The 17,342-nt window shown below is 44.9% G+C and overlaps 1 protein-coding gene across 2 annotated transcripts in view; it reads left to right on the forward strand.

Annotated features, from left to right (window-relative positions):
* The window catches only part of ptchd1 (patched domain containing 1), a 77,478-nt gene that overhangs the window by 36,061 nt on the left and 24,075 nt on the right, over positions 1 to 17,342 (forward strand). For both annotated transcript variants that reach the window (XM_070894141.1, XM_070894142.1), the window contains exon 2: positions 3,313 to 3,973. In XM_070894141.1, coding sequence (XP_070750242.1) covers positions 3,313 to 3,973 — 661 coding nt within the window. The remainder of the gene's footprint in view (positions 1 to 3,312; positions 3,974 to 17,342) is intronic.

A 17,342-nucleotide genomic window follows, 5' to 3' on the forward strand; every position in this document is an offset into this window, starting at 1 on the left:
TCTCATGGATAGGTACAAGAAAACAGTCAAAAAGGCGAACGAAATATTGATCTTTATCTCAAGGGGTCAATAATATAAAGGGGTGGAAGTTATGCTAGAGTTGTATGGAGCCATGGTCAGACCCCACCTAGAGTACTGCATTCAGTTCTGGACACCACAGGAAGGATGTGTTGGCCTCAGGGTGCAGCACAGTCACCATATGATAACATTCCTTCGAGGGTTAAATTACGAGGGCAGGTCGAATAAACTTGGCATGTATTCGCTTGAGATTAGAAGATTGAGTGGTGATCTGATTGAGGTGTTTAAAAGAAATCAATAGAATTGATACATAGCAACTATTTCCCCTGATGAGGGAATCAAGAACAAGGGACCATAATCTTAAAATTAGAGCTAGAACATTTAAGAGCAAAATCAGCAAGCACTTTATCACACTAAGGGTAGTAGGAATCAAGAACTCTTGAAAAGGCTGTGGTTGGTGGGGCAATCAGAGGTTTCATAACTGAGATTGATAGATTTTTGGGGGTAAGGGTATCAAGGGCTTTGGAGCAAAGGCAGGTAAATGGAGTTGAAGTACAGTTCACACCTGATCTAATTGAATAGTGGAATAGGCTCGAGGGGCCTACTATTGGTAACGATGCTATGTTCCTTATATGCAGGCTGTTTGCCGACAACTTTAGTTATACACAGACCATTTGATGCTAACCCTTTATGCAGACCGTTTGGTGCTAGTTCTAAATATACGCACACCATTTGATGTTAACCCCAGTATATGCAGGCTGTTTGGTGTTAACCCCAGAATATGCAGGGCGTTTGCTATTAACCCCAATATATGCAGGCTGTTTGGTGTTAACCCAAGTATATGCAGGCTGTTTGGTGTTTACCCCAGTATATGCAGGTTGTTAGGTTTGAACCCTAGTATATGCAGGCTGTTTGGTGTTAACCCCAGTATATGTCGGGTGTTTGGTGTTAACCCCAGTTATGCAGACTGTCCGGTGTTAACCCCAGTATATGCAGGCTGTCCGGTGTTAACCCCAGTATATTCAGGCTGTTTGGTGTTGACCCCAGTATATGCAGGCTGTTCGGTGTTAACCGCAGTATATGCAGGTTGTTTGGTGCCCTTGGATTCTAGTTCAAGTTGTACACAGACATGGGTAAAAACATTTTATTTGGGAAGGCGATGAAAGCATAAAGTTTATGCAAATGTTGCAAGAAAATCGTTTTCAACGCCGAGTTCTCGCCTTATTCCATGCTGCCGTAGGCAGATCACTTTGCTGTGGACCCTGATATTTTCTTCTCTGCCTTAGTTTTAACACATTTGTAAATGTAAACACGCAGTGTAATGGATCAGCAGTGGAATGTTGTGATGTTTCCTATGAAGAGCTGCACGTTGTTGATGAGTGGCCTTGGGCACAGTAGCTCATGATCTGTGCTCAGGTTAAGAATGCCGAGTTATTGGGCGTACAGAACTGATGGGCAGGAAGAGACCAGCTGGCCCATCAAGCCTATCCCACACCCTCGGAGCATCGTGACTGGGCAGTTCCTCCCTCCCCCCTCCTCTCGGAGCCACGTATTCTCCTGGGAGAAGCAAAAAGTAGGAGGAAAAAACAATGTAATATTCCTCTCCAACCCCCTCAGGTGCTGGAAACCAGTCCAGGAGATCACTCGGGCCAAGTGTTGTCTATAAAGACACTTAGAACATAAGAAATAGGAGCAGGAGTAGGCCACCTGACCCCTCGAGCCTACACTGCCATTCAATAAGATCATGGCTGATCTGATCTTGGCCTCAACTCCACTTCCCTGCCCGCTCCCCATAACCCTTGACTCCCCCATCGTTCAAAAATCTGTCCATCTCCACCTTAAATATATTCAATGAGCCAGCCTCCATAGCTCTGGGGTAGAGAATTCCAAAGATTCACAACCCTCTGAGAGAAGAAATTCCTCCTTACCTCAGTTTTAAACGGGCGACCCCTTATTCTGAAACTATGCCCCCTAGTTCAAGATTCCCCCATGAGGGGTAACATCTCTGCATTTACCCTGTCAAGCCTCCTCATAATCTTATATGTCTCAGTAAGATCACATCTCATTCTTCTAAACTCCAGTGACTATAGGCCCAATCTGCTCAACCTTTCTTCATAAGACAACCCCTTCATCTCAGGAATCAACCTTGTGAACCTTCTCTGAACTGCCTCCAATGCAAGTATATCTTTCCTTAAATAACATTTACCTTCTATATGAGGCGATCTGTGCCCCAGTCAGGAACCGGTCCAGCTCCCTCTTGTGCGGAGAGTCAGCGCCCACCCCACCAGTCGGCAACACAGACCAGGGGCTCACTGCTCTCTGCGGGAAGAAAAACAGCCTAACATCCAGTCTATTCCTACCGTTATATAGTTTAAACTCATGTCCCCTGGTCTTTCCCAAATCTGTCAAACTGGAATAATCTATCAAACCCTAATTATTTTATGGACCTCTAGCACGTCGCCTCTAAGTCTACGCTGCCCTAAAGTTAATAGACAGAGGTCTTTGAGCTTACCCAGATGGCTAAGGTTCTTTAAGCTGGGAATCATTCTCTTAGCTCTCCTCTGTACTGGGCACTGTAGCTCAAGATCTGTGCTCAAGGTAAGAAAGCTGAGTAATTATTGAGCATGCATTCAGTGTCAGCTGTGGCTCAGTGGGTAGCACAATTGCCTCTGAGTCAGAAGGTTGTGTGTTCAAGTCCCACTCCAGGAACTTGAGCACATAATTCCAGGCTGACACTCCAGTGCAGTGGTGAGGGAGTGCGGCACTGTCGGAGGTGCCATCTTTTGGATGAGACGTTAAACCGAGGCCCCGTCTGCCCTCTCAGGTGGACGTAAAAGATCCCATGGCACTATTTCGAAGAGGAGCAGGGGAGTTTGCTGCAGTGTCCAGTCCAATATTTATCGCTGAATCAACATAACAAAAACAGGTTATCGGGTCATTATCACATTGCTGTTTGTGGGAGCTTGCTGTTCGCAAGTTGGCTGCCGCGTTTCCCACATTACCACAATGACTACACTCCAAAAAGTACTTAATTGGCTGTAAAGCGTTTTGAGACGTCCGGTGGTCGTGAAAGGCGCGATATAAATCCAAGTCCTCCTTCGAATTTTCCAAGGCCACTATATCACACAGCATGTGGAGGGAACCAGAACTGGGCACAGCACTCCAGGTGCAGTCTGACCAGTGGCCTGTACTATGTCAAAATAGTCTCCTTTGATTGATACTAAATGGTTCTGTTAACACAGCCCAATTCTTTCCGGTTAATTTACCCCACAATCTCTTCTTACTTCTTTCCAGTTGCACTCGTCAGTGACGCGGATTCAGGTGCCAATGTTGGGCTTCAACTACTCATTTGCCCACATGTGTATTCTGAAGGATAATAAGATGTGCGCCCTGGATGATATTGTGCATGTGCTGGAGGAGCTGAGGGCTGCATGGACCCTGAACCGCACCGGGATCGTCATCAATTATCCGAACACCTACCTTAAAGACGGCCAAGAAGTGTTTATTGGGCACCAGCTTGGCGGTGTTACTCTGCAGAACAAAGATCGGGTGAAATCCGCCCGGGCGATGCAGATCACCTACTACCTGCAAACCCGCAACTCCCTCAATGACATGGTGGCGGAGAAGTGGGAGTCAACTTTCTGCGAGACCATTGAAAACTTCCAGAAGTCCAACACCGAGCTGAAGCTCTATCCGTTTACATCTTCATCGCTGAAGGAGGATTTCCAGAAGAGCAGCCAGGTTTCAGAGTGGTACCTGGTAACCTGCCTGCTGGTGGTTTGGATATTGGCCATGCTGTGCTGTTCCATGCAAGACTGTGTCCGTAGCAAGCCCTGGCTTGGACTGCTGGGCTTAGTGACAATGGCTCTGGCCACCCTCACATCAGCAGGGATCATCAATTTGATGGGGGGGAAGTACAACTCCACCTTCCTGGGGATTCCCTTCATTATTTTAGGTAATTATACAACTGTAATTGTCATCCATGTTTGAACTGCCATATTGGTATCACTACATTACAGAAAGGGATAAAAACCGCTGGATAGTCACAGACTTGTTTATATCCGAGATGCACATATTTTGCAGTTTAACAACCCTTATACAATTCTTATCAACCTGTTCTCCACAAAGATTTCCGTAAATTTCTGTAGAAAGGATATGAAATGAATCTTAATTTTTTTTTTAAACTTAACTTAAGCAGGCATTTTATTCACATCAGATAATTTATTTGCTCTTAATTCAAAGTTACTCTGGGCTCCACACTCTAGGAAGGATTTTGAGACTTTAGAGAAGGTACAACCCGGGCTCACTGGGATGCTGCCTGCGATTTGGAGATACAAATACAGAGAAAGTTGTGAAAGATTGGGGGGTCGAAAGTGCACCTTTTTTCAACGCCGGGGACGGGGGGCAGCTAACGGGGCACGGTACATTTTTCACCCCGGGGGCGCTACCGGCTCCCGCGGCAGTCCCATGGATAGCCCCCCGGCCCGTCGATGATTTCATTGGTGTGCATAGCGACCCCATAGCACCACACATCGAATCCTTTCCGCCCCATGGTGGATATTGCCCCGCGCGCCTCGAAGGTGTCGTGAGTGGTGTCTGCACCAGCCTCACGAGTCGTAAACCAGGCCGGCATCCGCTCATGGGGCGGAAGTTAAAGGGGAGGTCGCGAGCGCCCTGCGCCGCCATCCTGCCTATTTTGCCGACTCACCAGTCAGCCCGAATTCTTGGTGTTTTTGCCCCCAAAGTGGATAACCTCACATTTATCCACATTATACTGCAGCTGCCATGCATTTGCCCACTCACCTAACCTGTCAAGTCACCCTGCAGGCTCTTAGCATCCTCCTCACAGCTCACACCACCACCCAGCTTAGTGTCATCTGCAGACTTGGAGATATTACACTCAATTCCTTCATCTAAATCATTAATGTATATTGTAAATAGCTGGGGTCCCAGCACTGAGCCCTGCAGTACTACACTATTCACTGCCTGCCATTCTGAAAAGGACCCGTTTATCCCGACTCTCTGCTTCCTATCTGCCAACCAGTTCTCTATCCAAGTCATACATTACCTCCAATACCGTGTTTTTAAATTTTGCACACCAATCTCTTAGAAACATAGAAACATAGAAAATAGGTGCAGGAGTAGGCCATTCGGCCCTTCTAGCCTGCACCGCCATTCAATGAGTTCATGGCTGAACATTCAACTTCAGTACCCCATTCCTGCCTTCTCGCCATACCCCTTGATCCACCTAGTAGTAAGGACCTCATCTAACTCCTTTTTGAATATATTTAGTGAATTGGCCTCAACAACTTTCTGTGGTAGAGAATTCCACAGGTTCACCACTCTCTGGGTGAAGAAGTTCCTCCGCATCTTGGTCCTAAATGGCTTACCCCTTATCCTTAGACTGTGACCTCTGGTTCTGGACTTCCCCAACATTGGGAACATTCTTCCTGCATCTAACCTGTCTAACCCCGTCAGAATTTTAAATGTTTCTATGAGGTCCCCTCTCATTCTTCTGAACTCCAGTGAATACAAGCCCAGTTGATCCAGTCTTTCTTGATAGGTCAGTCCCGCCATCCCGGGAATCAGTCTGGTGAACCTTCGCTGCACTCCCTCAATAGCAAGAATGTCCTTCCTCAGGTTAGGAGACCAAAACTGTACACAATACTCCAGGTGTGGCCTCACCAATGCCCTGTACAACTGTAGCAACACCTCCCTGCCCCTGTACTCAAATCCCCTTGCTATGAAGGCCAACATGCCATTTGCTTTCTTAACCGCCTGCTGCACCTGCATGCCAACCTTCAATGACTGATGTACCACGACACCCAGGTCTCTCTGCACCTCCCCTTTTCCTAATCTGTCACCATTCAGATAATAGTCTGTCTCTCTGTTTTTACCACCAAAGTGGATAACCTCACATTTATCCACAATATACTTCATCTGCCATGCATTTGCCCACTCACCTAACCTATCCAAGTCGCTCTGCAGCCTCACAGCATCCTCCTCACAGCTCACACTGCCACCCAACTTAGTGTCATCTGCAAATTTGGAGATACTACATTTAATCCCCTCATCTAAATCATTAATGTACAGTGTAAACAGCTGGGGCCCCAGCACAGAACCTTGCGGTACCCCACTAGTCACTGCCTGCCATTCTGAAAAGTACCCATTTACTCCTACTCTTTGCTTCCTGTCTGACAACCAGTTCTCAATCCATGTCAGCACACTACCCCCAATCCCATGTGCTCTAACTTTGCACATCAATCTCTTATGTGGGACCTTGTCGAACGCCTTCTGAAAGTCCAAATATACCACATCAACTGGTTCTCCCTTGTCCACTCTACCAGTTACATCCTCAAAAAATTCTAGAAGATTTGTCAAACATGATTTCCCTTTCATAAATCCATGCTGACTTGGACCGATCCTGTCACTGCTTTCCAAATGCGCTGCTATTTCATTTTTAATAATTGTTTCCAACATTTTCCCCATACTGATGTCAGGCTAACTGGTCTATAATTATCTGTTTTCTCTCTCTGTCCTTTTTTAAAAAGTGGTGGTACATTAGCTATCCTCCAGTCCATTGGAACTGATCCAGAGTCGATAGACTGTTGGAAAATGACCACCAATGCATCCATTCCTTTTCAGAATAGCAGGCAGTGACTAGTGGGGTGCCGCAGGGCTCAGTGCTGCGACCCCAGCTATTTACAATATACATCAATGATTTAGATGAAGGAATTGCGTGTAATATCTCCAAGTTTGCAGATGATACTAAGCTGGGTGGCGGTGTGAGCTGTGAGGAGGATGCCAAGAGGCTGCACTTTGGGGGTAAAAACACAAAGGCAGAATATTATCAGAATGCCGGCAGATTAGGAAAAGGGGAGGTGCAACGAGACCTGGGTGTCATTGTACATCAGTCATTAAAATTTGGCATGTAGGTACAGCAAGCGGTGAAGAAGGCAAATGATATGTTGGCCTTCATAGCTAGGGGATTTGAGTATAGGAGCAGAGAGGTCTTACTGCAGTTGTAGAGGGCCTTGGTGAGGCCTCACCTGAATATTGTGTTCAGTTTTGGTCTCCTATTCTGAGGAAGGACGTTCTTGCTATTGAGGGAGTGCAGCGAAGGTTCATCAGACTGATTCCCAGGATGGCAAGACTGACATATGAGGAGAGACTGGATCGACTGGGCCTGTATTCACTGGAGTTTAGAAGGATGAGAGGGGATCTCATAGAAACATAAAATTCTGACAGGACTGGACAGGTTAGATGCAGGAAGAATTGGGGGAAGTCCAGAACCAGGGGACAGTCTAAAGATAAGGGGTAAGCCAGTTTGGACCAAGATGAGGAGAAACGTTTTATTCAGAGAGTTGTTAACCTGTGGAATTCCCTACCGCAGAGAGTTGTTGATGCCAGTTCATTGGATATATTCAAGAGGGAGTTGGATATGGCCCTTACGGCTAAAGGGATAGAAACATAGAAAATAGGTGCAGGAGTATGCCATTCGGCCCTTCGAGCCTGCACCACCATTCAATAAGATCATGGCTGATTTGAGGGAATGGCCTACTCCTGCACCTATTTTCTATGTTTCTATCCCTTTAGCCGTAAGGGCCATATCCAACTCCCTCTTGAATATATCCAATGAACTGGCATCAACAACTCTCTGCGGCAGTGAATTCCATAGGTAAACAACTCTCTGAGTGAAGAAGTTTCTCCTCATCTCGGTCCTAAATGGCCTACCCCTTATCCTAAGACTGTGTCCCCTGCTTTTGGACTTCCCCAACATCGGGAACATTCTTCCCGCATCTAACCTGTCCAGTCCCGTCAGAATCTTACACGTTTCTATGAGATCCCCTCTCATTCTTCTAAACTCCAGCGAATAAAGGCTCAGTTGATCCAGTCTCTCCTCATGACAGTCCAGCCATCCCTGGAATCAGTCTGGTGAACCTTCGCTGCACTTCCTCAATAGCAAGAACGTCCTTCCTCAGATTAGGAGACCAAAACTGTACACAATATTCCAGGTGAGGCCTCACCAAGGCCCTGTACAACTGCAGTAAGACCTCCCTGCTCCTACACTCAAATCCCCTAGCTATGAAGGCCAACATACCATGCTGTACCTGCATGCCCACTTTCAGTGACTGATGAACCATGACGCCCAGGTCTCGTTGTACCTCCCCTTTTCCTAATCTGCCGCCATCCAGATAATATTCTGCCTTCGTGTTTTTGCCCCCAAAATGGATAACCTCACATTTATCCACATTATACTGCATCTGCCATGCATTTGCCCACTCACCTAACCTGTCCAAGTCACCCTGCAGCCTCTTAGCGTCCTCCTCACAGCTCACAACACCACCCAGTTTAATGTCATCCGATATTACACTCTCTTCCTTCATCTAAATCGTTAATGTATATTGTAAAGAGCTGGAGTCCCAGCACGGAGCCCTGCGGCATTCCACTATTCACTGCCTGCCATTCTGAAGAGGACCCATTTATCCCGACTCTCTGCTTCCTGTCTGCCAACCAGTTCTCTATCCACGTCAGTACATTACCCCCAATACCATGCTCTTTGATTTTGCACACCAATCTCTTATGCGGGACCTTTTCAAAGTCCAACTACACCACATGGCAGAGCAGGCTCGAGGGGCTAGATGGCCTACTCCTGTTCCTAATTCTTATGTTCTTATCTACATCCACTAGTTCTTCCTTGGTCACTCTGCTAGTTACATGCTCAAAAAATTCCAGAAGATTCGTCAAGCATGATTTCCCTTTCATAAATCCATGCTGACTTGGTCCGATCCTGTCACTGCTTTCCAAATGCGCTGCTATTTCATCCTTAATGACTGATTCCAACATTTACCCCACTACTGATGTCAGGCTAACCGGTCTTTAATTACCCGTTTTCTCTCTCCGTCCTTTTTTAAAAAGTGGTGTTACATTAGCTACCCTCCAGTCCATAGGAACTGATCCAGAGTCGATAGACTGTTGGAAAATGATCACCAATGCATCCACTATCTCTAGCGACACTTCCTTAAGTACTCTGGGATGCAGACTATCAGGCCCCGGGGATTTATCAGCCTTCAATCCCATCAATTTCCCGAACACAATTTCCCGCCTAATAAGGATATCCTTCAGTTCCTCCTCCTCACTAGACCTACTGTCCCCTAGTACAATCGGAAGGTTATTTGTGTCTACGTTCGTGAAGACAGAACCAAAGTATTTGTTCAATTGGTCTGCCATTTCTTTGTTCCCTATTATAAATTCACCTGAATCTGACTACATGGGATCTACATTTGTCTTCACTAATCTTTTTCTCTTCACATGTTTATAGAAGCTTTTGCAGTCAGTTTTTATGTTCGCTGCAAGCTTCCTCATGTACTCTATTTTCCCCTTTTAATTAAACCCTTAGTCTTCCTCTGTTGAATTCTAAATTTCTCCCAGTCCTCAGGTTTGTTGCTTTTTCTAGCCAATTTATATGCCTCTTCCTTGGCTTTAACACTATCCTTAATTTCCCTTCTTAGCCATGGTTGAGCCACCTTCCCCATTTTTACTCCAGACAGGGATGTACAATTGCTGAAGTTCATCCATGTGATCTTTAAATGTTTGCCATTGCTTATTGTCGAAATCTCGACTCACAATATACGACTCAGACACCTTCAGCCCCGGCAGATGTTCCTTTAATTTTACTTGCCAGCAAGGGAAAAGTCTCACTCAGTCAACGGCTAAGTGAAGATCTTCAAAATGGTACAATTTCACGAGATATTTATACAGTAGAACCCAAGCTATGGCCTCTTTTCTGTGTATTGGCTCTGTCTTGCAGTCAGTGAATACAGATAAAGAGTTAATTACTACATCCTTGTCCTGACATGGTTTCCAAATGTTTCCCTTTGTCAGGGTTATTAGTTGGCCAGTCAGCCATTACTCGATGAGAGTGACAATGTGCTATCGCATTGTGTCAGGATTGTCCAGTATCCTGGTCAGTTATCTTTTTACATAAAATGGATGAGTTCTGTATGAGAGATGATGGTAGTTTGAGTATGTCAAAGGGCGGGGGGGGCGGTGCGGAGAGAGTGGAACTGGTGCTGCAATGGACAATACAGGAGAGCACCATGGGTGGTACTTGTCTCAGCAGGACAGAATCCATGCTGTTTGGTGGCTATTGATTAGCTGTCAGCCGTTTCAAGCCAGGTTTAGCTATTTATGCAAACAGACTGTTGCAGAAATTTCTGGAAGGACCAGGACCCCATTTTGTTTTATATCAAAAAGAGTACAAAATACAGTGTGGTACAGCTTAGATGAGAATAAATTTCCACATTATCCACCGTCAACCCTTTAAGTACCCTTTGCCAGTCTATTCTAGCCAATTCACGCCTCATACCGTCGAAGTTACCTTTCCTTAAGTTCAGGACCCTAGTTTCCGAATCAAGGGGTATGGAGAGAAAGCAGGAAAGGGGTACTGAGGTGAATGATCAACCATGATCTTATTGAATGGTGGTGCAGGCTCGAAGAGCCGAATGGCCTACTCCTGCACCAGTTTCTATGTTTCACTGCAGCCACGACAGCTCGGAACGCCCGCTTTCACAGGTGGTCCCAGCAGGGGGCGCTATGGAGAGCTATGGATGGGACGGGAGCAAAAATCGAGCCAGCGTCACAACCAGGGGCGTTGCACACTGGCTCACCTCTTCCGGCCGGTAATGCTCCACGCCCCGTCGATACCGGCCCCGAAAACTCTGGCGAGGTGCTGGAAGCTGGTCATCCGCCCAGAAGAGCTCATCGCCGCCCCTCCAGGATGCAAACAGAGGCGGCAACATGCCAAAATTCCAGCCCAGAAACTGTCAACGTTTAAGATGAAATTGGATAGGTGGATGAAGGGATGTGAGACCAGGGTGCATAAATGTGGTCAGGACTATTTGCACATGTGGAGGAGAAACACTAACATGGACTGCTTTGTTTCAGTGTTGGAACCTCTCCGTATTTCTGTGTGCATAATTTGAAGTGTCTGTTCATTTGAATTGTTTCCGAGCACTAAATGCCTCCTGTACTTTTGATATTTTCAGCAAAAAATTATTTTGAACTAATGAGCATACTGTAACGGGGGCTGGTCATTCAAGCAGTCAAGCACAATCAAAAGTCCCGACAGTGAACTCCTTAACATCGAGGCTTGTGTTCCCTTTAGAATCGAAGATTAAGGGGTGATTTAATTGAGGTGTTTAAGATGATTAAAGAATTAGATAGGGTAACATAAGAAATCGGAGCAGGAGTCGGCTATATGGCCCTGAGAGCCTGCTCCGCCATTCAATAAGATCATGTCTGATCATCTACCTCAACACCACCTTCCCGCACTATCCCCATATCCCCTGATTCCCTTAGTATCCAAAAATAGTTGTCTTGAATATACTCAACAACTGAGCCTCCACAGCCCCCTGGGGTAGAGAATTCCAAAGATTCACCACCCTGAGTGAAGAAGTTTCTCCTCATCTCTGTCCTAAATGGCCGACCCCTTATCCTGAGACTGTGACCTCTGATTCTCGACTCCCCAGCCAGAGGAAACATCCTCCCTGCATCAAGCCCTGTAAGAATTTTATATGTTTCAATTAAATCACCTGTCATTCTCTAGAGAATATAGGCCCAGTTCACGCCATCTCTCCTCACCCAACATCCCCTTATCCCTGGAATCCCTAATAAACCTATGTTGCACTCCCTCTAAGGCAATTATATCCTTCCTAAGGAAGATGGAGAGAAACTATTTACTCTGATGGGGGAGTCCATGACAGAGGCCCACAGTGTGTGAGGGTCAGTGACAGGAGCTCACAGTGTGTGAGGGTCAGTGACGGGCCCACAATGTATGTGTGTGATGGGGGATGTGATCTCTATCTGTGTTGCCCTTGTTCTGTAGTGTTTTGATTTTATCTGAATGTGTTTTAGTTCTCTATCAAAGTTTGAGCTCGATGACAGGTTGGGGTTTGAGCACTCTGGAGGATATTCAGCACGTCCCCTGTAGGAGTTTGATCCTATTTCTCATCTACATGCTCCCCCTCGGCAACATCATCCAAAAACACAGCATCAGTTACCACATGTATGCCGACGACACACTCCTCTCCACCACGTCGCTCCAGCCCACCATAGTCTCTAAACTGACACAAGGCTTGTCCGACATCCACTTCTGGATGAGCAGAAATTTTCTCCAATTAAATATTGGGAAGACTGAAGCCATTGTTTTCGGTCCCCGCCACAAACTCCGTTCCCTAGCCACTGACTCCATCCCTCTCCCCAACCTCTGTCTGAGGCTGAACCAGACTGTTTGAAACCTTGGTGTCATATTTGATCCTGAAATGAGCTTCCGACCACATATCCGCAGCATAACTAAGACTGCCTATTTCCACCTCTGTAACAGTGCCCGTCTCCGCCCCTGCCTCAGCTCATCCGCTGCTGAAACCCTCATCCATGCCTTTGTTACCTCTAGACTTGACTACACCAAAGCACTCCTGGCTGGCTTCCCACATTCTACCTTACGTAAACTAGAGGTGATCCCAAACTCAGCAGCCCATCTCCTAACTCGCACCAAGTCCCGCTCATCCATCACCCCTGTGCTCGCTGACCTACATTGGCTACCGCCTCAAGCAACGCCTCAATTTCAAAATTCTCATCCTTGTTTACTAATCCCTCCATGGCCTTGCCCCTCCCTATCTCTAATCTCCTCCAGCCCCCTCCCCCCGAGATGTCTGCACTCCTCTAAATCTGCCCCCTTGAGCATCCTTGATTATAATCGCTCAGCCATTGGTGGCCGTGTTTTCTGTTGCTTAGGCCCCAAGCTCTGGAACTCCCTGTCTAAACCTCTCCACCTCTCTTTCCTCCTTCAAGACGCTCGTTATAACCTCCCTCTTTGACCAAGCTTTTGGTCACCTGCCCTAATTTCTCCCTATGTGGCTCGAGGTGTCAAATTTTTTCTCATAATACTCATGTGAAGCGCCTTGGGACTTTTCACTATGTTAAAGATGCTATGTAAATACAGGTTGTTGTTGTTAAACGACAATCAGTTTACAAACTGTAACCTCACACCACTTAGAAGAGTTCCAATACACAAAGGATAATTGAACATTAACCAGATGTTAGTTACGTGTTAGTTCTTGCATTCAGTGCACCTTAACGCGGTGCGAACTAGTGAGTAAGCTCAACTGTTCCTGCCCAAAATAAGCAATAACCGGTAACTTTAAAATTGATAATGCAAATGCAGATGGGTATCATGTTCTCGCCAATATAAGCTATTGCCTGTTTTAAAGGTGGACTTTTAAAGTGGTGGGGACTGTAAATTTACCTCAATGTGGAAATGGCAGGATCAGGAATGCTCCTCCCAACTCCACATTCAAACTACATGGGCTCCAGGGGGACTCCGCAACCCCCATCCCAATGTGCCGCCACTGTTCTCTCCCTCCACAACTCAAACCACTACAGATAAAGAACTCAATTCCTAACAAACCGCAGTGCTCAAACCCCAACAGAAAAGGAGCACAAACCCTTACAGATAGGGAACTCAACCCCAGCAGATAAAAAGCTCAAACCACTGCAGATCACATGTCTACCCTCCCTTTTTGATGCCGGCCCTTTAAGGACTGCCTACTAGGCTGCATGCAGAAAACAAGCGCAGGCAGCGGAAAGAGCGTGCGCCAAACCAGTCCCACCCACCCCTTCCCTCAAGACTATCTGTCCCACCTGTGACGGGAACTGTGCTTCTTATATTGGACTGTTCAGCCACCTAAGAACTCATTTTAAGAGTGCAAGCAAGTCCTCCTCGATTCCAAGGGACTGCCTATGATGACTAGGCCGCATGTGGACCTGGCATTGGACCCATTATTTGCATATTCTCAGGGTGTAACGCCTGTGTCAGACGAGAGCCATGGATGCCTATATTTTTGCCGACACCAATATGGCGGGCGACGCACTTCCAGCTTATAATGAGCTTGTGCTTCTTGTTTTACGCGCCCGTTTATCACCTACAAAACATGCACGCCACGACCAAATTGCTACACCTCCATATTTAAGAACATGCAATCATGGAAGCTGTTCAAATGTGATACATTCTGGTACAAAAATGCATTCAAAGGAACAGAAAATACAAAACAGGTCTCAGTGCAGATAATATTTTTTAAATCACTTAAAAAAATAATAATACAATGCCTGAGAAGTAATTTTGTTGCCTGCTGCACCTAAAATTACATAGAATTACATGAACTGGCCATTCGGCCCAACCAGTCCATGCCGGTGTTTATGCTCCACTCGAGCCTCCCTCCTGTTTTTGCTCATCTAAATCGATTCGCATAACTCTCTATTCCCTTCTCCCTCATATGCTTATCTTCCCCTTAAATGCATCTGTACTATTTGCCTCAACCACTCCCTGTGGAAGCAAGTTCCACATTCTCACCAATCTCTGGGTGAGAAGTTTCTTCTAAATTCCCTGTGATTTCTTATATTTTTGGCCTCTAGTTTTGCTCGTCCCCACAAGTGGAAACACTCTCTGTATCTACTCTATCAAAACCTTTCATAATTTTAAAGACCTCTATTAGGTTACCCCTCAAGCCTTTTTTCGTGAAAAGAGACCCAACCTGCTCATCTTCTCCTGATAGCAGAAACGCAAGGGTACACCTATCATCCTTGTAAATTTTTTTCGCACCTTCTCCAGTGCCTCTATATCCTTTTTATAATATGTGACTAGAAATGTACGCATTACTCCAATTGTGATCTAACCAAGGCTCGATACAAGTTTCGCATAACTATTTTTCAATTCTAACCCTCTAGAAATAAACCTTAGTGCTTGGTTTGCTTTTTTAATGGCTGTTAACCTGTATCACTGCTTTTAGTAATTTGTACTCTCAGATCCCTTTGTTTCTCTACCTATTTACATTCTTATTTTCCAAGTAATATGTGACTTCCTTATTTTTCTTATCAAAATGTAGTACCTCCCACTTGTGTTGAAATTCATTTGCCAATTATATGCCCATTCTGCATTGTGTTAACAACCTCTTGTAATTTGTTGCCGTCCTCTTCAGTGTTGACAAAACCCCTCAATTTGGTGGTGTCTGCAAATTTAGACATTGTGTTTTTGATTCCAAAGTCTAAATCATTAATATAAATTGTGAACAACAGTGGTCCTTGTGGAACTTCCCACCTACTGCCACTCTGAATAGCTACCCTTTACCCCTACTCTCTGCTTTCTGTCTTGAAACCAGCTCGCTATAAATTCTGCTACTTGCTTCCTGACTCCATATGCTCTGACCTTATTCATTAGTCTATAATGTGGTACCTTATCAAAGGCCTTTTGGAAATCTAGATATATTACATCAACTATGTCACCCTTGTCTACTCTCTCTGTTACCTTTTCAAAGAATTCAATGTAGTTGGTCAAGCAAGATTTTCCCTTTTGAAATGCATGTTGACTGTTCATTTTATATTTTAGGTTTCTAGATGTTTTTCTGTTTTATCCTTTTAGTATGGATTCTGTTATTTTCTCTACTACCAATGTTAAGCTGACTGGTCTATCATTGCCTGAACATGTTCTATCCCCCTTCTTAATTATAGGTATTACATTAGCTATCTGCCAGTCCGCTGGCACTACAACTTTTTCTAATGAATTATTAAATGTAATAATGCCTTTGCTATCCCTTTCCTAAATTCTTTGAAATGCGTGGATGTAATCTGTCCGGACCAGGGGTTTTATCCTCTTTGAGTTTGATTAGTTTACTTAATATAGCCCTTTTTATTATAAATGCAGTTATTTTATTACTAATCTCACCATCCAGGGTGATGTCCATCTGTTCTATCTCCCTGGTAAATACTGAAGCAAAATAATTGAATATTTCTGCCATTTTACTATCGTTGCTTATGATTTTATCCTGTCCATCCCTTAGTGGCCCTATTCCCATCCCGACTTTCATTTTTTATTTATGTATCTGTAATATATTTTACTATCTTGTTTTGTGTTCCTTGATAATTTAATTTCATAGTTTCTCTTTGCCTTCCTAATTGCTTTTTTGACTTCTCTCCTAGTCTCTTTGTATTTTCCCTCATCATGCTCCCCCCTGCTGTCCATGTACTTAATAAATGCCTTGTTCCGTACCCTCAATTTTTCCCTATGGCTTTATTCATCCACAGTGTCTCATTCATGTTTAGTTTGTTCTTGTTTTTTAACAGAATATATTTTGTTGAACATAGTTTGAAATGTCTCGCATTGCTGTTCTATATCAATGTTTGCCAATATTATCGTCCATTTTATTTTCACAAGTTCTGTTCTCAGTCCCTCAAAATTAGCCTTTCTCCAATCTATTACCCTGGCCTTTGGGATTCTCATGTTCTTCTCAATTATTATCTGAAATCATATATTATGGTTACTGTTGCCTAGATGCCCATGGCTGTGTGTGAGGCCTGCGGGCCTGTAGAATGGTTTGTACTTGATTTTGTAGTTGCGCAGAGTGTGCTTGTGCTCGAGTTTGTGGTCTGCATGTCATCTGTGTGCACTGCAGTTCTCTGATAATGAATGTAGAAATATACATAACCATTCCAGTATATGGGTTTGCTATTAGAGAATAAAAGGTAAGTTTAAATTCAATTTTGAGACACACACACTGTAAAAGCTGACCAATTTGTTCCTGAAAACCTGTGCCATACTAAAGGTGTATCTACGCCGTACACCATTACTCTGGTGCAGATTTTCCAGGAATTTATGACGTTAGTGATGCCTGCTTGTGATTGGCCGCCAAGCTTGCTGCGACGAGTTCTAATTGGAAATGGAGAAAGTTATCAACGGAGAGTACGATGCACAGCACCAATCTTTCACTGTTGCAGGAAAATCTGGTCCATTAGTTCACATTTGTCTCAGTGTCAACACTTGGTGCTGTTAACTGCAAATACATTGCTCAATGTATTCCAGCAGAGAAGTTGACATTTGAGAATCGAGCACAGTGTGTTGCATTTATATAGCGCCTTTCATGACCTGAAGATGTCCCAAAGCGCTTTACAGCCAATGAAGTACTTTTGAAGTGCAGTTACTGTTGTACTTTATGAATTGCGGCAGCCAGTTTACACACAGCAAGGTCCCACAAACAGCAACGTGATAATGACCAGATTATCAGGTTTTTTTGCTGTCGGTTGAGGGATAAATATAAGAAAAAGAAGATTGACCAAGACACCAGGGAGAATTCCCCTACTCTACTTTGAATAGTGTCGTGGGATCTTTTATGCCCACCCGAGAGAGCAGACGGGGCCTCAGTTTAACATCTCATCCGAAAGACGGCACCTCCAACAGTGCAGCGCCCCTCAGTACTGCATTGGAGTGTCAGGCT

Source organism: Pristiophorus japonicus, chromosome 11 (genome assembly GCF_044704955.1).
Source record: "Pristiophorus japonicus isolate sPriJap1 chromosome 11, sPriJap1.hap1, whole genome shotgun sequence".
In the NCBI taxonomy this organism is placed as follows: Eukaryota; Metazoa; Chordata; class Chondrichthyes; family Pristiophoridae; genus Pristiophorus; species Pristiophorus japonicus.